Below are 22,301 nucleotides of genomic sequence, written 5' to 3' on the forward strand. Positions count from 1 at the left end.
ACGAAATTTATTTTAATCACATTGGCTAACAACATCGGGCAAAAGAGGAGTGTTCTTGGTAAAATTTCCCGATAAAACAGTATGCCGATTTATATTAGTAACGTGTGTTTTAAATAGGTCCGGTACGCCCTGTTAACGCACGAAATGGTTTGCGTCAACCGTTTTTAGTTACGTGTGGTTGCATACTTGTCCCACGAATGGTACGAATACGTTGGCTTAAAGATTATTCGATCAGAGAAGGGTAATACTGGCCTCGGTAAGAAAAGAGCTGGCTTATTCTATTTTTAAGACGAATGTACTATTTCAGAAGAGAGAGTGTCCTGCGAAGAATTCTCTCAGTTTGAACTGAGAACAACTTCCAGGGTTACGAGGATACCTATACCAGCTGCATTCAAAGCTAATTAATCCAAGAGGGCGAAACACTTTAGACCTTGTCGCTTGTTTAATATCGTTCCAAATTTCAGTCGGCCAGAACGGTGCTGTTTGTGTGAATTTAAAGGTTGAAACAGTTGTGTGCGACCGTGCTGAAGGCTATCAAACAGATCTGACAAATCAATTCCCTCCGCAGTTCAGGGGAAAGTAATGTCTGTATTAGTATCGCATATGGCAAGCTTACTTGGATAAAAAAAGAACACTTTGAATACTGGGAGCCAATCTATCATAATACCAATTCGGAGAGTATAAGCTCTGATCGATCCGTCATATCGGTGGAACGATAAATATTCATCCATAATCAAGAGCGGAAGAAAGATTATCAAGCAAGACTATTCCTTCATGACACTCGAACGAACAATATTAGAAATAGGTAGTAACAAGGAAGTCGCTGGTCTGCAAAGACACGCGGAGGTAGCGTGATAAGCGAAGGTCAGATCTATTTAGGAAAACATAATTATATAGGTTATCTAACATATTTACCGTGTATTATCGTAAACCAGGCATATTTATCAACATTAACTAATACGACTTGTCTTTATGAAAGATGCTAAAATATTCTTAATTATTTCTGTAGCCAAACTAGACAACTTCCTCTGATAGCTGACACACGCTGTGAAGCTCATAGATCGTAGAAACGATGCAATGGATTTTGGCTGGGCTCGTAAAGGAGTGGAAAAACGTTGCTGCTACTGCCCAGTTAGCTTTATTATTTTGTCATCCGTCCGAGTCCCATATTTTTTTGTCTAGGACTTAGTATCCCGCTCAATGAAATATTGTCTATGTATTCATCTATAATGGCTACCTCCTTATTAGAAGGACGTTACAAGATTGATTGTTCACGTCGTCTGTCGGTGCTATGCGGTTAACGACATACGTGTTTCTATACGTTTTGCTTAACTGTTAATTTTTTTTTCTTCGTTGGGGTAGTACATCGAGTATGTCCGATAGCGTTATACACCACGCACTGCGTTTTACACTAGGAACTATATAGCGTTTGTTTATAACCTGATATCGCGATAATTTACTCGTTACTTGTTATGCGGTATACAGTGGTGCTTATTATGTTGCTGTGCAGTATAGCTTTGGATACTGTTTTCTTAGGCAGCACAACCCGTTGGGGCGCTGTTGAAGGAATGGCAGCCATTTAAAAAGAAGCCAGTAATAATTTAGACATGATCTCAATATGGGCAGCTAGATATTTTCGAACCATCACGGCAGTGCACCGGTAACCGATCGCTAGCTCTCAATGGCAGTAATATTGCTGTGTTAGTTGAGTACTTCGAAAACGAACAAGCAAGGAATAGCTTAGAACAATGCCATAAATCTGATGTTAATCATACGCTATACGTTAGTATCTTTTCTACTGACGGTCGTTGTGCATTATGGATCCATGTCAAGTTGTTCTACTGTTATTAATAAGCAGTATTACACTAAGACGCCTTATGAAGACTGCCTAATGCTGTCCGTCAGAATAGGCTCGATCTCTGGACCGACTTGCACAACAAAAAAAAAACAAAACAAAAAAAACAACGCGTTTTTGCAGAACTCTTTGATGCTTGCATTGCCTCAACGTTTACATTCTCCGATTCTAGTCCCCTGCTACTATTTCTGTTCTCGAAGCTCAGTAAACACCTCGGAGAAAAGCTCTGAAACGATCGAGAAAGACCAAGGAAAATTAAATCAAAACTGCTCAACGAAAAAAAAAACTTCACTCCTGCGATTGAGTTCGAAAATTGCTCTAAAGACGAACAAAAAAATGGGCGCAACTGAACCGCGTGCCATTGGTTCGAAGTCAAATTTTCGTTTTTAACTTAGTAGTACGCATTATATATTAGGACCGCTCTAGCTATAAAGGTAAGGTATAACTGATGCTGATGGTAACTTTTCGATGTCTTCATCATCATACGCTTGATAGATAATTCGTTTGTTTTTCTCTTAACAGAATCCTGTTCTTTAATAAAGTGTTGTACTACTTTTACCAGCTCTGTTGTTTTACTACTCATTGCCGCCGTGGCTCTAATTTCTAACTGTTAAGCGGATCCAGTTTAGAACTGGGAGCCAACCGTTTAATAGATGCCCGACGGAGGTACTGGACGCAAAACCTGAAGCATAAAAAGATGAATAATCGCATTCTATTCAACATCATTTTGTTGGCTTACATAAACATCCCTACATAGTCCTGTAAAACTTGGCAATAACAGTAAATTATCCTTATAGCAGGCAACAGTTATCTGCAGTTGTCATGATACTCCCTAGGTATTTTTCTCGGAGGACGGAACTGGGCGATCGAGCTTCAATTGGAACGACGGACCGCTGTAATAGGTGTTTTGGTGATGGAATAAATAAGGTCGGGCACCAACGAAGCAAGGAATGTAATATAAGCAAAAATACAAAGCCAACCGTGCGGGCATGTAGATCTGAGAGGAGCAACGTTGACCTCTGGAAGCGCAGAAAACGGGCCGAGATGTGGCACGAAGCAACACAAGGCGAAGATGGCTATTTCAAATTGTTTTACCCAGACGAGACCTTTCTCGAACAGGAAACTGCTCACCAGGCACGGATGTCATCCTATAGCCATCATAGCTCTCATCTCTGACAAAAACATCGCCATATTAGAAATACGTTCAATCCATGGTATAATGGCTCTCTTAGGAAGGTTGAAGTTGGCTTGTGGTATCCCCGAATGGCATTTTGCGACGCACACAATAGTATACGCACAACGCGTAAGGAGCGAGTATTGATGTCACGTCCCTCGGCCGCAGTCATGAGCAACTACTCGTCTGATGTCGGACGCTGGAATATGTTCGTTCTGACGTACTAGCTTAGGTTTTGTACGGATTCACTAGCGTTTTCATCTTGCCACGCCTCACCTATTTGCAGTAGCTCGTTTTGCCAAAATCTCCTATTCCCAGTTCCATTTCTATTCTCGCGCCTAAATACAACCACAAATGCTGTGGTTTTCAGCTAGCCATATCATATATTGTCTTTGGCCTGTTAAAATCTTCTGTAGAAATTTATTAAAAACAATGCCTAGCAAAAATCGGGAGACGACTCCACGTCGAAAATGTATGCAGGTGGAAAAGCCTGCCAGAGTGCTGCCCATTCCCATCCAATCTCTAAGTGGAATTAATTTATAGTTTATGGATAGCTTCTAATAAGTAAGCTGTTCTTCAAGAGGCACACACGAGTATGGCAGTCTTTTGTTGAACTGCTGTCACTTACGTTTTAGCCATCTAGTCAACAGGGTCGAGTTCCAGAAGTGTCACCAATGAATTCTACATCTAAGAAAAGACAGAAGGTTATCCAAACCACCGGCAGCTAGCTCAAAAGGTATCACAACATATTTGTAGTAGGCTACCGCCAAATTTATCTGATGAATCCTGAGTTACCAATACGAAACTCCACGTCATTGAATATAGATAACGGAAAAATGAGTAGAGGCCGACTATCAAAACAATCCTACGTTCGACATCAAGCAGTCCTGCGCTCTGTTTATCAGGGTCTTTTGGGGGGTTGTGGACTAGCTCCGTACTCTGTAAAATAATATGATTTGCAAGGAAGCCGTTCGTTACAAAATGATGTATATGTTGTTTGTCAATAGGTTAAATCGCTTCAAATACGACTTAGATATGCATAGGTTCGTTCAAATATGGTACAGATAAGCTACAAAGAATGGTGTCCGTACCGTAATAGACGGTCCTTGTATAGTCTACACCACCATTAGTCGAATTCAACATACGCATTATATTGTGCCAAAATTTCAGTATTTTGTGATTTTCGTAAAGGTGTGCTACTGAACCCATGTTTTTCCATTCATCGAACTCGGATGTTAAAGGTTGCCGGACTAATTTGCAGTGTCTTTTTCTAGTGTCTTATGTAGAAAGACCTGGTATTTTATTCGGATGTTCAAAAGGCCAACTATATTAAAGATTCTTGTGCGCTTTTGAGTCTGAAGTTTTCATTTAATAAAGGGCACTTCAGTACCGAAAAAAGTGTAAGCCTGAAGCAAGTGTTACGAAAACACGGTATACCGTGCAATGGGATCTCTCTTTAACACCTCTGACACTGCATAAACAAACAAGTAGGTGCTGAAGCGCTCGCATAGGTCGAGCGAATTGAAGTTCGCATTTTCCCGCTTCAGTTTCCATACAAATCATTTAAGAAGGTAGAAGTAGCAAAAACAAGGAAACGTAATCTGCGTTAAGTGTGTGTACCGCGCATAGTGAGACTGAATACTACTTAAAATGTAGCCTTATCCTTTAAGAAAAGTGTATTTGATTAATATAGCATTACATTACCACTACGTAGTATTTCCCTCTGGTTGCATAGCGGTGCTAAGTCGGGTCGACCAAAGCGCCGTAAAAGCTCTGAGCCCTTTCAACAATGTACAGCAATGTTTAGCTGACCGTTATTTACGTGCTTGAATGTTCGTAAGCTTTAATCCCAAGTGGGGTTCAGAGTAAAGTACGCATCATTTTTCGGTAATAAATACACTCTACAATATTGTTTTCTTGTTTCTTCCAAAAAAAAAGAACAAAATTTGTAGCAACGCCTAATGACAGTAGTACACAAAAATCTCAAACACTTTTATTGTCTCTAGTCTAGCAGATCGTCTACGTGCGTCATTGAATCAGTCGTAGCTGAACTGGCTGGCAAAGAAGCGTAGCATTGTTTTCATGGACAGAAAGCACATATTTGTATTCCGTTCGTCTCTCTTTCCTTTTGTTCCCAAACGGGAACGAACTAGCGGCGTGTCGAGCGGCAAATGCGGTGGCGTTTGCATTTTGAAGTAAGAAGTGCGTCTCCATCATCACAGTGTACAATTGATTCAACAATTACAGATCCAAGGTCGTCACAAGCGTCACTTATTTGCTGATCACGTAGTGGAACATAAAACGTACTAACGACTTCCTTGATCACACCATCTTCCCTGATGAAACCCATTTTAACTTAATGATTATGTAGCTAGGGTGCAGATATACCAAAAGTGGGTGTCGAGTAAACACTTACTCATACAAGGCCACTGTGCGGTGCGATTGTAAAGGGAACTGTGCCATTGGACCCTGTTTCTTTTAACATGAAGATGAAATGCCTGCCGGTCGATGGGAGTTCTACCGTGGCATGTTGAAAGGCCTGTTAGAGACCGAAATGGATACAAACAGCTTTTGATTTCAGCAAGGCGCGGCCTTCTGCCGCACCGGGTCCAGCTGCCTGGAACAATGTTTCCAAGCCGGCTGATCTCATTCCGCGGCGATAGTATCGAGTAGCGTCCCCAATCATACAACTTGACTTGTTTCGATTTTTACCTGTTAGGCTATGTCAGGGGCAGTGTTTATAAAATAACACCGAAAATAATCCATATTCTTAAATACCGTATTCGTGAAGTGATCGATGAAGTTGGTATTGAATTATTCACGCGTGTAATGCAAATTAGTGCGGAACAGATTGAGTTCTACAAGTGGTCCCTAGGGCGATATTATATTTCTTTATAAAGCAAATTACGTATTCTGAATTTTGTTGACATAAAAAAAATCAAGCAAGCGCGAAAGTAGTAGTTTATAGTATATACTTAAATGATATATTGTAGAACTATTCTAACCTCATTAGAGGCGTGCACAACTTCACCCCGGAAGACTTTAGAATGAGACCTATCTGGTCGGATGGGTTAATATAGACTTTTTAAAAAATCTGAAATCGACACGCTCATTTTACGTGAAGCAGAATCTGTTACACATCAGTCACATTTGATTTAGGACATCTTGAAAAAAAAAATAGCAAATTTCTATAAACGTATCTGTTGGTACTGACAGGTGTTTTGCAAAAATTGATTTCAAATTTCTTAAAAGCATTTTTTTTGGCGCAGGACAGGCGCGTTACACGTTACACTTTAACTTTAACTTGAATTAGCGATGTTTTGACCATACATCTAAAAAAAACTGTCAATTTCTTAACCATATGGTTGGATCATTATATTGGGCGTTAAAATACACGATAGGCCTTTGTCCCATCACAATTACCACCATATTCAAATTCCTCACAAGATGTAGGAAGAAAAAGCAATGAGAATAGGAAGAGATTCAATATGTATAAGCTAGGAACCCAGACCTGTTAGCCGGTGGAGACAGCAAACTGGCCGATGTGTTGGCTTTCTGAGTGAGACTAGTGCGAGCAACCATTTCAGCAGTTATTTCAGAGAATTTGGGATAGGGTTACGTAGGATTAGAAATAGATTGAAAAACTATGAGCCACTGGACGTGGGCAATTACCTATTACCCGCCAGCAACCATTGCTGCTCACCTGATCGACACTATCATAACTGCAGTAGTGAACTTGAGCCGAGGCGGCAATGCTCCGTACTACTGTTGTTCGCATTTTACTAGCCATCGCATCGACAAAAGCGGGTAGCAAGTCGATAAAAATCCAAGCGTCGAGGGTGGAACCCGCCCGCAAAAACAGGCCCGTGAAGAAGATACTCTTCTAAGAGGACAAGCCGACAAAAAAGAGGGGGGGGGGGGGCTCATCTAGCGTCTAGGCAGAGTGAGAAAGAGGGTAACGCAGGCCCATGTGTCTGCGTCTGAGTCTCTGTGATGGTCCTAGATCGTCTCTACGAGGAAGTCCAATGCTGCCAATGACCGGCAGCCACTTCTGTCGTTCCGTCTTCCTTTGGATATTTTTCATGAAAGGGAATTCGTTTGATACGATCGGATCGCTAGCGCGCACGTTGCAGTTGCGCCACTGCCGCTTGTGCTTTTCAGCTGTTCCCTTACGTGTGCAACCGGTATGGAAGTCACGTCCGCTTGGCAGCGATTGCTACACCGTAGAACAAGAGAAGCTGATAGTGAATGGACGAAGGCGTAAACTTTGCGACGAAAAAGGAATGCTGCAACTGAAAAAGGAAGCAGAAAGAAAAAAACAGGCCAAAAGGAGAAAAAAGTGACACGGCGGCTAGAAGATGGGGTGTAACAGCAGCAGCTGCAGCCGCAGCCGCAGGAGTAGTGCGGGCTAGGAAAGAACCTGTTATAAGTGGAGAGTTGACACCTGCGTTTTAACACGTACTGAAGCTGCACTATCCGCTGTTTCTTTTGCAGGAACCGAACCAAGACGTGTTTGGCGATGGGATGGACGGCCAGTGGATGGGTTGGTCCGGAGATGGTGTTCGTGTTTAAGTTCGCCTTTTCAGTGGCAGAAGCAGCTGTAGAAAGAGGACAAGCGACTCTTTCCTCCCTTTAATATTTTAGTTGTCCCTACAACTGCCGACCCGGGTTCCGATCGCCCCCATTGCAAATGAACCTCTTTTCCGGTGCCCACGCATTGATATCCTGCTCCAGCCTACCCAAATCGTCCTTGTAGTAGAAAACGAGCAAAAAGCGTAGTCATGTTTATAGTATAGGTATTGTCTGAACGGACAAAATAAGCGCGAAAACCCCAACTAAACTGCTCATAGTTTAACGTAGAAAAGCAGTCTACTGTTTCAGTAGTCCATTTTCTGTTTCCACCGGCCAAAGAGAGTAAAAATTATTTCTGAACTATAACACGCACGCATCAGTACTTTTGATTTGCTTGTAAGACAAAAAAAGCCTGTGGCACAATGACAACTACTTCCGTCCGGTACAATGATGCTTAAAATGGTCAGACGTAAGCGCGCGGGGAATTGCGACCCAGAATTTGAATATATTATGGAAAAAAACACTGAAACGCAACTAGGGATTGTATTCAAGACCTCGCGTTGCCGTTAGCGCTTTACTCACCACGGCGGTAGTTTACCAATATACGCCCGTAACGACATAGATTTATTCACTATACGCCGTAATATATTTATCTTATTGGGTGTTGTTTTCCTATGCCCATTTCGATTTCCAAACGTCTACCATAGTCAGGGGAGAGAATTCTGAGCTTCAACTTCACCTTTGGCGAAACATGCTACAAATCAATTTTACTTGATGGAAGAAGTGCCTTGCTCAGCGCCAGTTTACTAGATAAGCTGGCTGACTTTAAGGAAAATACTTGCTCAGGTAGCCATGGAAGGCGGCGTAGTTTAGGTGGTTAATGCGCGTCTCTCAAAGTGCCATGGCAGACATAAGCACGCGGCCATTGCTAATCCGGATTTCAGCATTGTCAAATGATTACTGTTAGAGAAGTATCCAAATCCAGAATGTTCCGTTTGAGATGATACCTAGCGCTCGATGCATTTGATACATATAAACTATTGAAGTGTTCATTTAGATTGCTAACGACATATAGGATAATGACATTATCGATTTATGTAATTACCTGGATTTGTAAACCTTTCGCTTCTATATCTCACACAAGATATCACGTGAGCAAGCTCTACAACAAGGAACGCTGAATCTAATAATTAAAATCCACCTTGACTAAACGATCGGCAAAGGAAAATTATAGCTGATTTCGAAGACGCTGAGAGTAAACGTACATTTGAAAAATACATACCGCCATACAAGGGATAAAATGTATTCTGTAAAAGTACTTGTGAAATAGAAAAAATGTTGATATTTTGCTTTTTAAAAACCACCCATCAGCAAAAAAAAAACCCTAGACAAAAAGCAAAGACAGACAAAACACAATTTAGCGCCAAAGAACTAAGACTCAACAATTCGTGATATATAATGAGAGTTTAAAAAAAACTCGTACTGCTACGAGATAAATAATTAGCGCCGGTGGTTCGTTCAGGTCTATTGGCGAGTATGTATCATACAGGGTTAGTTCGTTTACAGCTGTGTCAGACATTTAGGCAAACTACAGACATTAACGTTAGCTCTTTGATGATATGAAGGACATGATATCATCTTTAGCTATGCTAATTAGGCACGGTACAGTGAAGGATTTTGTTTCAGGCTATGTCCAAATGGCCAAGTTGCTTTAAGGTGAGGGTTTCCTTAAAAATATTATAGGCCTAGCGACGTATAATCATAATGTAATATTTATGGTTCACCATTCTATCGAAGTTAGTTCGGCTGTTAATTATAATATCGCCGAACTGGGCTGGACTGAAGTACTTATGTTGCTCTAGATCATTCACTATTTATCGTGTCGACATTTCATGAAAATTCATGTCTATTTTAGACATTGTTTCCATTAATCAGCCTGTTACATCTATACCAAATTAGAGCCATGATATGTTAACGTTTGTTTTTCGGCGTGTTGCCCGCCGTGACATACATTGTCGTACGTAAACGCAGCAGCCAGTAACCAATTCTGTAGGTGCTTGGCATTATTTACACACACACACATATATATATATATACTTCTTGAATCGGCGGTCCTACAAGTGGCCGAGATGTCTTACAGCTTTACTCAAGTACAATTTCAAATGGTGCCGGCGATACACGAAGGGACCTGTTGTGTTCAAGTAAGAAGAGTCGAAAAACATCGATCAGTGCTTATCAATGAGAAGATTGAAAGCACCTCTTCCCGAATGCCCATTCAGTTCCGGGGATGCAACGCGATTACATTATCGTGAGCAGACGATTGGCTACGGACATTTAACCAGCTCTCCAATTTAGTCGTCGATTCATTGTAAAAAGTATCTCTATTTCAACCTGAAGTCCGTCGAATTTTGCGGTAGGACCAATAGCGGTGGAATGTGCAGTACAGGCCAGAAATGTTCCCTGTATATGTATATGTACATGCTTGGAAAGGCTTTAATGGTGGTTCTGGTGTGGTCTGCTTCAACTCTTTGGATCCCATTGAAGTATCTTCATTATTTCAGCGTCCGATCGTTCCATCGTGCTCGAACCGATAGTCGATGTGTTAGGGGAATCCATACAAATGTGTGCATGCATATGTAATATTTGGCTAGGCAGCACGGTCAACAACGGACGTCAACACGGTTATATGTACATATAACCGTGTCGTGTTGTCACTTAAGCGATGTGCTTCTTTTTGTTCATTAAATAATGAAAGGAATTATGAAAAATGATGGCACTTCGACTTTCACACTCGCACGAGCAAGCGTGTCACCGGTAGTGTTTCATACTACACGGCAGAAGGGTGAACTCGAAGATACGTGTTACTGAAGGGTTGCGTATGCTTTTGTGTGCGTGTGCGTGTGCGTGTGTGTTCTATCGCAGGAAAGAGAGCTCATTGGGCGACAATTGCAAAGGACATTGGGTGTAGTGGTTCTATTCTTCAATAGAGGCAGAACAGTCGCTTAGCAGACGTGCCAGTGCTCATAGCTGCAAAAACATGTCTCAGCCAGCTTTCACTGGTAGTGACAACGCAAAGAGGACGGCGAGGTGGGAAAATATGGCTATTAAGATCTTATAGGTTGGATCGCCACTTAGAGAAAAACACCCTCGGTATGTAGTTAATAATCGTTGCAGCGTTAGAGCCTTGGCTAACGGTAGTTCACGTAGGAACGATAAACATTATTGTACTATGGTCTATGTCGAAATTCGTTATTTAACTAATTTTAAGTACACGTATTTCTAATTATACTACTAGCAGCATAGGTCTATTTGCATATATGTAAACAACGATCTGAACAAGATTTGCCATATGTCATGCGCTACGAAGTCTCTCCGAGGCGATCGGCTTCGAAACGAGGAAATGCGACCAGAGACTTAGCTAATTTAGCATCGTCTGCGCACTGCACCAGTCGCTTCAGGGTGACCTATGGGCCTAGAGAAGGTAAGGTTGCTAAGTAAGGTTGCTAAATATGGCTACGGTGGCTGTGGCCTGTCGGTAATAAAGCACTGCGCGAAAGCGATGACAAATGTGCGCGTGAACTTCTAGTGCTGCAACATGGACCGGATTAATCAATAGGAAGACGGTACTGAACACAGCACGTGCAGTTTTTCTCTCTACCTTTTTGGATGTCTCGCTTAGGACGCGGGGTCCATTGGCTTTAATGAAAAAGGGCACCGTTTCTGTGCCATCCTGAAGGACTTCGGTATTTCAGCGCCTGGAGTATATAGATCATGTGACAAGTCAAAAGTTGTGAAATTTGGTTTGCGTAAATGCTGAGGGTAACCTACAATTATGCAGAGAAAGGAGCTACGCTTCAACGCTCGAGTTACCTAAAACATTTGGTACGTAAAACTTAGCATACAATTAGTCCTTTATATAATGTAAGGGCATTTTTGAAATGTTCTATTTCCCTTCTACATTGCTCTCGTTTGAGCATTTGAACACCATAAAATACAATGCTTTTCATGGTTCTAGAAGAAGATATGGTTTACACTCAAAAATTGGTCATTGGTTATCTCTTTGCTAAAATAAATCCCAAAACACGTGTTTCTCATTATCTATCACTATTCAATATGTGTAGATAAAAGAAGTTATTTTTATATTGCATTATATTTTTGAAAATTTCCATGCCTGTTACAAGGACAAAATAAATGGCTGATCAATCCATTTTAAATCGTTGCGCATGCCCGACATTGAAAACTCAAACTATAAATGCAGCGTAAAGATTTGAATTTAGTTTAGATCCGATAGAGGTTCCCTTATATTACCTTTTCAAATACCTAGATTTTGAATGACCAAAACACAGGCTTGAATCAAGACTGCACAAAATCAAGAATGTCCATATGTTAGGCTTAAAGGTTAGCCGGAATGCTAGGAAGATCGGCTGCGTGTTCCTAGGAAAAGTCGATTCCTCATTATAATGCTGGTTATCAACTTTTCGCTTGAATCCATTTTGACGCGTCGACTGTCTGTTAACAATGCAGTTAATTGGCCGTTTAAGCAGAGGAATTAGGGGCATTACTGTAGATTGTTGCCCAGTTTTAATGTATCGATCTGGTTCCAAAGAACAGGCTACATGCGACCTCGAAAGAAAAAAAGCATGTTAACAAAAAGATGCGCTGAAAATTCCAAGGTTTTATTTATTTATGATTTTTCTTTATGCTAAGTTCAAGACACCTTTCGGTTGGCGCAATATAATAATAGCTTGCTTAAAATTTCGATCAAAAAACTTTCAATGAAGTTTGAAGGAGACAAACTAAACTTGAGCTAATTGAGTGCCATTGGAAAATTATAAGTTTATTATTATAAGAAGTTTAAAAACAAAGGCGTATTGAAAACGTTGGATAGTTTTTTTTTTTTAATGGTTTTTCGTGAGGTAGAGCGTTGCGGGAATTTATTAAAGGTTGTAATAAAACAATGTTTATTAATGGCCCAGTAATTTTAAGTACGGAAATTAGGAGGGTGATAATCATAGAAAAGGTGTCGATACCTCAGGATTATAAACAGTGGAGTCAGCTGCTGACGCTTTGAGCATAACAACGCATCGGGAACGTCTGTTTCAGTAAAAGCATGTAGTTATTGCCAGCTTAATAGAAGATTTCACGGAGTACGTGTGAAAAAATGGAAAATAAAGTTAGCTTCGTAAGTTGAATCCAGCACAAACGGAAACCCTGTGGTTTTCTCTAGAGGCAATTTGCGCTATCATGAAATTTTCCGGCCAACTACATAGCTCCGGACAACCTATTCTACACAAATTGTTGTTAAAATCTGGCAATATTAGAATTAATTTGTTCAATAATATAGAGAAAACACTTCCTTCTCTTCCACTTTGGGCCGTTTCACTTGAGTCTATACTATCGCTAGTTATCGTTATCATCATCGGCATGATTATCACCTTTCTTAATAATTACGTTGATGAAGTTGGTGAAGTACAGCGATCGCTCCTCTTAGCAGAAGATGTGTTAACTTAGGGTTGTTAATGCGGTTCCGGCCGTCGATCGCCGAAGTTCCATCAAAACAATTCCATCGTTTTAGGCTACTCTGGTAATGATTTTTGGCTCGGAAAAGAAAAGATAATCGTTGATTCCCTATGATACGGTTCGTTGAACTTCAACTGACGCCTCAAACGATTTAAAACGATTTGAGCATCAACGCTCGTCTATAAACCTCTTATGAATAAATATTTATGACATGATCTAAGGATATAGAGAATGATTCAATAATAGGAGTCTACTGTATCGTAGCAGAGATACAAAAAAAACTTGTTTTTTGACAGGAACGATATGATTGGCAAATATGGGAGAACCTCAAACGCAGCCATAACGAAAAATTATAGGTTAATAAATACAATGATGGACAATGTTGTATAATAACTGCGCCAATATAATAGCAAAAAGTGGCGCAGAGAAAAGTAACCAATGTTGATCTGATCCAAGGTAATGTCAGGATAATAACCGCCTTTCAGACGCTAGGTCATTGGCAAACCACGCTATATTGCCCTTTATATAGCAAGCTGTTCATTCCGATGCCTTCCATTCGTAGGGAAGCGTATGCCAAAATTTCCAGTAAATCACGACTGTTTCGTTGAGACTCCACAGCCAGTTGGTAACGAAAGACAAGACAGGTGTAATTTTAAGATAATAGGACCTTTAAAAGTCCAGGAAATAGAGGTACAAGGGGATTCAGGGTGCCTTAAAATTTTTCTATGTACCCCAAAGATTTATACACTCTGTATTTGTTCAGATACGGAGGTTTAGTAAGCTATAATATTTAGTGGTATAACAAAGTTCTTATGTATTTGGTAGGTGAGCGAATTAAAATACGTGGAACAGAGGTCTGGGGTGTCAAAGAGATCTAACTTCGTAGCCTTGTACAGACGGTGACGAACAAGCCCTTCAATAAACAGATGCTGCAGTTGTCGATAGCAAGTGAACATTTGTGCCAAAATAACGTTTCGTGCGACCGTTTAAAAAATTATATGGCGGTAATTTTAAAAACATTCGATATCGATACTCAGTCGTTGCTGAGATGTGAAAGCACACTGTGCTGAATAAAGCAAGATGAAAAGAAGGAACAGTGAAAAGGCTAAATCTTATGTCCATGAAGTTTACTTAAGATAAGTATTTACCACTACTTAGAAGAAACGTGGAATAGAGATGAAAAAGCCTACTGGACAACTACCAAGCACAACTCAACTTTCCTCATTTGAGCCATAACGTGTCTTATTTTAATTACCTATTAGTAAATAAAGCAATTTCGAAATTGAACATGTGCATGATCCAAAATTGTCAGTAGGATACTAGATTACTGAAAGAAAAACTATTAAAATAATAAGACTAGTATTAATAATAGTAGTAATAAAATAATAAGAAGATCTGTAATTGTTAACTTTTTTATTTAAATTTTCGCTTGGATATTTAATGTGTAGTATTTGCTAATCTAATCGGCCTAGATAAAAATAGATAATTACTGTCAAATACTTACTACCTATTCCTATTTGTGTGCCCGCTTATTACAGTATATAACTGTTTGCTTCATTGCTATCCTTATTATCATCTATAATATTAGCATTAGCATCATCATTGTGAAAGACACGCCCTATATATATATATATATATATATATAATTAATCCTTGTTCCAGTAGATGACCTTGACTCGTAAATACTAAGCTCATCTATTGGGTACTTGTATTTTCCGTCAGGTCGCATGTGCGTCCTTTTATCGATTTGTCTGCACAACTTTTATTTTATTTTAGTTTATTCATTACTGTCCTTATTATTTGTTTATTCATTACTGCCTTTATTATTTTGTATATAAATAGAATATATCATTTGTTTACCAGAATGGATGCTCTTACCAAAATTTATGGGCGTGGTTTGTATGCCACCCTACCCGTAATAGAACGTTTTATAAATACCTCTGTACTCGTAACTTATTGACGACGTATAATAATGTCGTGTATCTAATACATATATATATATATATATACATATATATATATACATATATATATATATATATATACATATATATATATATATATAAATATGCTGACAAACGTCATACTATCCTCTGACAATGATCACACTACCTTGTATCCGGATGTTCAGAACACTACTACTCCCTTACACTCAGTATTCATAACATATGTTTTGGATGACATTTTTTTTTTGTCAAGTAACTTATTTCGAAGGGGTTCGTAAAAAAAAAGATCGAAAGGTTTCAACTTCGGATTCAAGGTTGAAGCTGAAAACTGGCTTTTAAATATATAAATAGGTTAGATTTGTGACCAGGCGAAGCAAAACGTTTTTCTGCGGGAATTACTTTTATTAAATTTAAGTAATAATAATAGTTAATTATATAAAAATGGACCATCGAGTACGAAATAATAGGTCTTTCGAATTTTTAATATGTGCCATATTTATTATTATAGTAGTATTTCATATTTAATACCAAAATGAATTGCAATCATAGAAGTGCTGAGATAATAATATTATCTTTACCATCGATAATAAAGCTTATATATAATAATACTTCATGCATAGTAAAAGTATATAATGCACTTTTAATTATAGAAAGAATCACTCTAATAACCCACAATATTATCATAAAAAAAAGGTAGTAACGATAACACGAAAACTGATACTATAAAAAAGGGTTTCATTCATTCCCTAATTGATGATTGATTATTTCATTGAGCAGTAAGTAGGTCCTGCCTATTCCGATTGTTCGAAGGCGCTGCAAGACGAAACCCAATAAGCAAACGCTCTCAGCTCAGATTTTTCATAGAAACTCTTAACAGATTCGTGTTCGTTTGGCCGGTATTTGAAAGTTATGGATGATTGATAAGATGTTTGTACGTAAAAGCTAATCATTTTTTAACATCGCCATGTCATAGCAATGCACAGTGTTTCTAAGTGACAGACTTCCTTGTTTGTCAATAAACACTTATATAACAAGGTAGACATATAACATATGTCTACTTCTCTAAGTTAAATAAGTTACAAATGTATCTAACAATTACGACATTGTTATACTATTTAGTATATTTAACATATGTTTTGTTGTTGTTGTTGTTGTTTTGTCGATGTGTACTCGTTAGCGGTACGTCGCGTTGATAGACCCGCAAATGAAGGTCGTATTCGACATTTTTCGGTGCTACGATCTTGGCTCCTTTTAATTTTGATGGCATTCTGTTTGTCCTTTATACTCTTATCGTTTTCGAAGCAGAGCCTATTTGAACACTGAAGATCTTGTTATATGCCCCTCCCCCTACGCTCTTGGTTCGTTTATGTCTCCTTAGTTGCACCCCGCGTTTATAGTAAATTCTATCCTTTGTTTTATTCTAGCGAATGAGCAATGCCCGTAGCGTTACTGGGTTACGCTTCGTGTGTAGCGTTGCCCATGGGCCTTTCTGCTCATTCCTTCTCTTTCTCGCCTCGAACAATATATAGAAGTATATGCACACTGGAACATAAGTGTAAGTTATGTCTATATAAGTCAACGTGACTCGGTCTATTCCTGCAACTACATGCCGTATACTTTGTGTATCTACACTGTTTTGCTGTTCAGCCATAGCTGGTATCAGTAAATGTCTATCTTGGAGCATTAGGTAAGCATCATGCACTACATGCAGCTATGCAGGGAATCTAATCCTTGCTGCGCTTGAGCATTATTTGCTAGTTCTATACGTTTCAGTTGGCTGGTTTGTTTTTATGTGCTGTTTATGACAGCATTAACCTTCCCTGTCAGAAAAAGTCGATCAGCTGCACAACAGTCACATTTTTTTCCCTAATCGCCTATTTAAATCTGATATTGCACTGTCCATGCGTCCGCCTTTGCTCTGTCGTCGTCTGTTACCATTTTGCGTGTTGTTCTGCCATATATACTGTTGTTGTTGTTGTTGTTATATAATGATATCTTAAGCGTTGTCAACCGTCCCTCGCGACAGACAAGCGGTAGTCACCGTAAGCCTTGATGTGTGAGGCGGTAATATTGTACCATGGAGTATAACTAATAGCGGATTGATTGATTGATCGATCGATAAATAGAACGCCAAGAGGGCTAAACACGAAGATATTGTGAGAAGGACGACGGTGGATCATGGGTGCATATATCAGCGCAACCCGAAAAGGGGCTGGTTTGGTAAGGTTTGTTTGCGATGTAGCCCAGCAAACTAAGCTCGTAATGGTGGCTCAGTATGGTCGATGTACAATAACTGCAATCACCGTTGTGACTCAATAAGAGAGAAAAGGATTATTACTCTCGCAGGCGTTGTTACTGGTAGACACCAACGAAAATAGATGATATTACGTTATTGAGCTTCACCATTTATCGAGTCATATATCTCGCACGAAGAGCTGGTCCAGGTCTACGGGCAGATAACACTTGATTCATATATCTATTTATAGTAGACCAATTTATTGTTGCCCAGAAGCTTAATGGCATACCTTCGGCCAGTTCGTCCAAGTGATGTTGGCAAACCATGTTCATTGTAGCATATCAGAATACGAGATATAAGCGTCAGCGCCCATCTTTTTATGGATCGAGTAAGGGTTTCAATTTTCTACTTTGTTTCATATTGACTTCATAAAGGAGTATCAGTAAAGTTTAATCGAAGATATATATATATACAACACCTGTGTAATGACTGCCAACCAAAAAATGATGCGATCTCTGGAAGTACTAAACATCTCATATCTCTTAGAGCAGCAATAAAGGGCAGAGGCACCCTAATACTAATGCCCCTATTAACAAATGTGTCACTGTTTATATCTCTTGCTACCTTAAGGTTATCTCGAACTTTTTAAATAAAAAGTATGTATGTATAGATAATTCGTCTGTTGCTCTATTTAATTATTTTACTATAGGAATAATACGGAGAGTCATCCTTGTTGCGGAGAAAAAATTTCAGACTGGAAACAAGCATCTAAATCTGGTTATTAAAAAACAAAAGAATATTAAACAAATACTACGTACCTTTAAGATAATCCGTGTTAATGAGTCGTTTTTATAATAATTAAAGACAACGAGGCTCGCTACCGGTCCCCACTTGCCCACAGGAGCATTGTTGGCTGGTCTGACTTGTCTTTTAGCAAAGGCCTAACAGTTCCGCGGACGTCACGGGCGTGTACGCGTATATATATATATATGTATAGTTTATACTTGTGTAAAGAGAAGACTGTTGCATCCTTTAAAAGATCTCGTAGAAACGATGTATAGTTGAAGCGTTTAGAAAACCACGACCTTGGATTGATACGAATCGATCGATGACATCTTTAACTATAGTTCGTTACAAATGATGTCTGTATGCGCTCCTGTTTCGTAAATTAAATATCTTGTCGTCTGCTTAATTTTGCGAGAACGGAAAAAGAACAACAAACGCAAATAACGCCATCTCGCATGAGAAAGTAGATCAAGCTGCTTTTTGATGTCGAGTATTTTTTGTCGTTCCCTATTTACCGTTAAGTCCAGATGTTACTGGATCGACCTGGAGATTTATTGACATCTCGAGTGTGTGCGTGCAGGCGTGCGTGCGTGCGTGTGTGTGTGTGTGTGTGTGTGTGTGCGCGTGCGTGCGTGTGTGTGTGCGTGTATTCTATGCGGAAAACAAGTAGCGATATCGATTGCTAGAATACGGTTAGATGTAGTGGTAGTCGTAGAAAGAAGAGGTGTAAAAGAGGCAAAGGCCATCCTCCGGAGAGGAGCGACTCGCCTAAAGGCGGGCATCGACGGAGTTTAGTTGTGGTTTGGCATCATTTTCACAAAATGTCCAGATTTCGTTCGTTGATTCATATACCGGCTCACATATGGCAATAAGTGTTCTCGCATGCGGGCACGGTACAGTAAAAGATGGACAATATAGAGTTGTTTTGACTTATCTTGCATTACTTGAAATAGTCGAGTGTTAGTAAAATAGAACAGGCGCTATACGGCGAGTGCCGCTAGAATAATTGTCGTCGAAAAATTGCTTGTCACATTGTAAAGATATACGGCAGAGTAAACTGTCGATTCTCAACTAGTTGAGCATCATTGGCATTAGTGATTGACTGCAGAGTTACGTTGATGCTGGTGGAGAGCTTCCACCGCGGTCCAGATCTGCTCGAAATTTTGGTCACCTCTCACTTGAACCTTGTCGTATATTGTTCCCTACGTAAGCTTTGCGTGTGAATGTACATACGTATCTTTATCTATGTTCATAATCGATGTCTTTCTTCCCATACACGCTCGACGTCCCTGTTATGATGGAGCAAGAAAACAGCCTGAACACAAGGTTTCACTTGTAGTTACCCTTCAATTTTCATAAACTCCCCAATGATTCGAATGTACAGAAGGCATTGAATGAACTGAGTCTGTCGTATGACTCGACCTTACCGAGTGGTTCGAGTGTCTGAAAATACCGAACAGCAGAAAGTATCGATGGTAAGACGATACAAACATTCTAACACAACCTGCTTTGATTGTTATTTTTCCTACTACTTTCAGTTATCTATTCTAACAGAATTAGTACGGATATTAACTGAGTGCAAACAAAGCATGCTCGCAATGGACGCCGTGAGGTGTATGAGGCCGTACAGTTGTACGGAGTCAGCCAGTTTCCACCACTGCCTTATAGGCGCTGCACTTTGAAGTCGCCTTGGGCCTGTCTTTTTCCTAACCTGTTGTCTGCATCAAGTTATGGCTATACAATCGTATTCTGTATACCTGGACTGCAGAGTGCCGGTCCTACTGAGGTGGCTGGCGGAGGTCTGTCGAGAGAAAGAGCCCGACCCAATGTGCGCCTTGCTTCCGCTCTGTGGATCGCCGCTGCCGTGCGAGTTACCATTATATTGCTGGTGCTGTTGCTTCTGTCGAAATTGCTGATGATACTGTAGGTCATGCAAGCGAAGCTCGCGTATATCCTGTAGGGTAGCTGGACGGGCTATCTTGGTCTTAGCGACCACGCCGCTTTCACCGCTGCTCATGCTGTTGAGATTGGCTATTTGCCGTTGCAGCTGATGAAGATGGAGCGAATCTGCCAATGCTACGCCAGGAGCATCAGCCTCGTCGTGTAAAGCACCAGCTGCGCCTGTCCCTACGGCACCGTCCATATCCTGTGTCTGATCGTCCATGTCCTCTCTAACCGCGAAACGAATGCGAAAACGCCAAATGACAACACTATAATCTCCCAATTCCCAAACAGCTTTTCACTACAGTGACATACATAATTAGTTTAGACCGTCACTGAGCAAAGTTAATTGGCCTAGTTGTTTTATCTACAGTACGTAATTTTTGTTAATCAACAAACTAAATGGAATACACTGTCCACTTCTGCCTACATGAAGAAAAAAATATCCAAAACTGGGGTTTTGTAACAACGTCGTACATATATATATATAATTAAGCTTCAGTATTAACGTTTTGATTTTGTGGAACTTGTTTGGGAGTAGGACTCATTTGGGACAGTGGAAGTGTGTTTGCCTGTGACAAACCAGTGCAAACTCGGTACTTCTTAGATAAAATTCTAGTTCTAATTGTTTTACATTGGGATGTAACTTAACGATTACGTCCTACGAATAATCTGTTACGCCCAGAAAGAGTCTCATGGTAGGAAAAGGCGATAACAAAGGCTACGATGATCATCTAAATAAAAGTGTTAAGGTAGGCACTAGTATTTGCGGAGCTTTTTATTACCTTGAATCAAAGTTTGGTCTCGAGCCCTGACATGCGAGGACGTGCCGCATCTCTTTGAAGAATTCGCACAAAATATGTCCCTGTAATAAAACAAACGCCTATAAGAACGAGAAAATATGATATAAGACCGGTTTTATTATGTTTGCAAAGAAAAATTGCATCTAATTCAATAACACAGCTTTCCTTGTGAAACGTGGAAGACCCTTGCAGTTGTTAGTCCCGCTGCTATATGGCCGCCTCCGTAGCCTTCCATAACTGGCTTAGATAGAGCAGATTTATGCGTAGTAAACGCCTTAATGAAATGGAGATCAATTTTTTTATCATTATTTCGCGATCGTGCTTTTTACGTACTTTAATGTTCGTGAATTAAACGATGTTATCAAGCGCCTTATAGTTCAATTATGCTATCACAGTCCTTCGTTTCTAGCTTTCTCCTTTCGGTGTTGGTTACTCAGCTCAATTACGGTGATTGATGACCACCTTTGTGGCACTCCTTGATCATCGGCAGGCCTAAACCGTACTCAACTAACCGCTTAAAGCCTTCTGCTGACCCTTAAATCGGTGCTCTGATGGCTGAAAGCTATATTGGTTTTCTGCGACTTGCTCATAGGGCGAGAATAGCTACTTGACAAAAGAACATTGTTGTTCATCATTCAATTCGATTGTTTTCATAGATTCGATCATAGCTGTATAATACTTGTCACGGTATAAATGTGGCCATCACGAATCGCGTTCCTTCCACTTAAGCCTATAGCGAATATTTGTGCATTCACCTTACAAGCATCACCCTTAGCTGACTTCACTACACGTAAAAAAGGGCTGTGGTCGCTTCGAAAGCCGAAGACGTATATGTGTAGAAGGTTGCTCAACGGTCGAGAAAAAGTAGATCCCCTTCACAAATGCTCCTGTACTCTATTGCTGAGGCGTGTTTGCGGTAGACTGAACCTAATAGATGTGCGTGGCAACTATGGAACGCGACAGTGGTAGTCTTAGCGGTAAAATGCGGCGTCCGTTAGAGAATAGATGGACCGAGGAGGAGCTTAAGGTGACAATCTCTGAAAGATGCGTCGCTTTTCGGAGTTTTCGACGGGTAGAGTAGCGGGTGCAGCTGCTGTCTATTGCGTTCCCTACTGTTTCGCCTATGGCTGCTTATGAATGCAGGACAGCAGATTATAGACGTAACGAGGCACTGAAACATGCGTAAGAATGCTCAGAGTGAAGTGGAACCTAGAAAAGATGGCAGTAAGGGGTTGTGGCCAGCCGGTTAACTGGCAGGCCGTAGCCCACTGTGCTCTTTGCCGTTGATCTAAGGCCACAAACGTGGCAAAGGAATCAAGAAAAGGTAATCTGGTGGTGCCTGGCGTGAGGCAAAGACGTCAATGATTGTCTGGCAAGCATCAAGAAACAGTACGTACCTAAGTGTAAACGCTTTCAACGAAAGCCGAAAATACTCCCATAGAGTAATATAAAAGGACGAGAGGAAATC

At 40.2% G+C, this 22,301-nt stretch overlaps 1 protein-coding gene and 1 long non-coding RNA gene across 6 annotated transcripts in view; one reads left to right on the top strand and one right to left on the bottom strand.

The window, feature by feature from the left end:
• The first annotated feature begins 9,756 nt into the window (after nt 1–9,756).
• LOC111250772 (uncharacterized) overlaps nt 9,757–22,301 on the top strand; it is a 40,890-nt gene continuing 28,345 nt past the window's right edge. Inside the window, exons 1-3 of one of the 5 annotated variants that reach the window (XR_002673510.2) lie at nt 9,811–10,751; nt 10,969–11,483; nt 13,947–14,375. This is a non-coding gene — a long non-coding RNA (uncharacterized LOC111250772). Of the gene's footprint in view, nt 10,752–10,968; nt 11,484–13,946; nt 14,376–22,301 lie in introns of those variants that run through there. The other 4 variants (XR_015329396.1, XR_015329395.1, XR_015329397.1 and 1 more) reach the window with 4 other exon arrangements.
• LOC111250771 (glutamate receptor ionotropic, kainate 2-like) overlaps nt 14,543–22,301 on the bottom strand; it is a 112,674-nt gene continuing 104,915 nt past the window's right edge. The window contains exons 17-20 of the mRNA XM_086991621.1: nt 20,816–20,895; nt 19,847–20,260; nt 19,517–19,532; nt 14,543–19,378 (exon numbers count right to left, since the gene is read on the bottom strand). Of these exons, the coding sequence (XP_086847747.1) occupies nt 19,292–19,378; nt 19,517–19,532; nt 19,847–20,260; nt 20,816–20,895 (597 nt within the window). The 3' untranslated portion in view covers nt 14,543–19,291. The remainder of the gene's footprint in view (nt 19,379–19,516; nt 19,533–19,846; nt 20,261–20,815; nt 20,896–22,301) is intronic.

Source organism: Varroa destructor, unplaced genomic scaffold (assembly GCF_002443255.2).
Source record: "Varroa destructor unplaced genomic scaffold, Vdes_3.0 BEIS01000005.1, whole genome shotgun sequence".
Lineage (NCBI taxonomy): Eukaryota > Metazoa > Arthropoda > Arachnida > Mesostigmata > Varroidae > Varroa > Varroa destructor.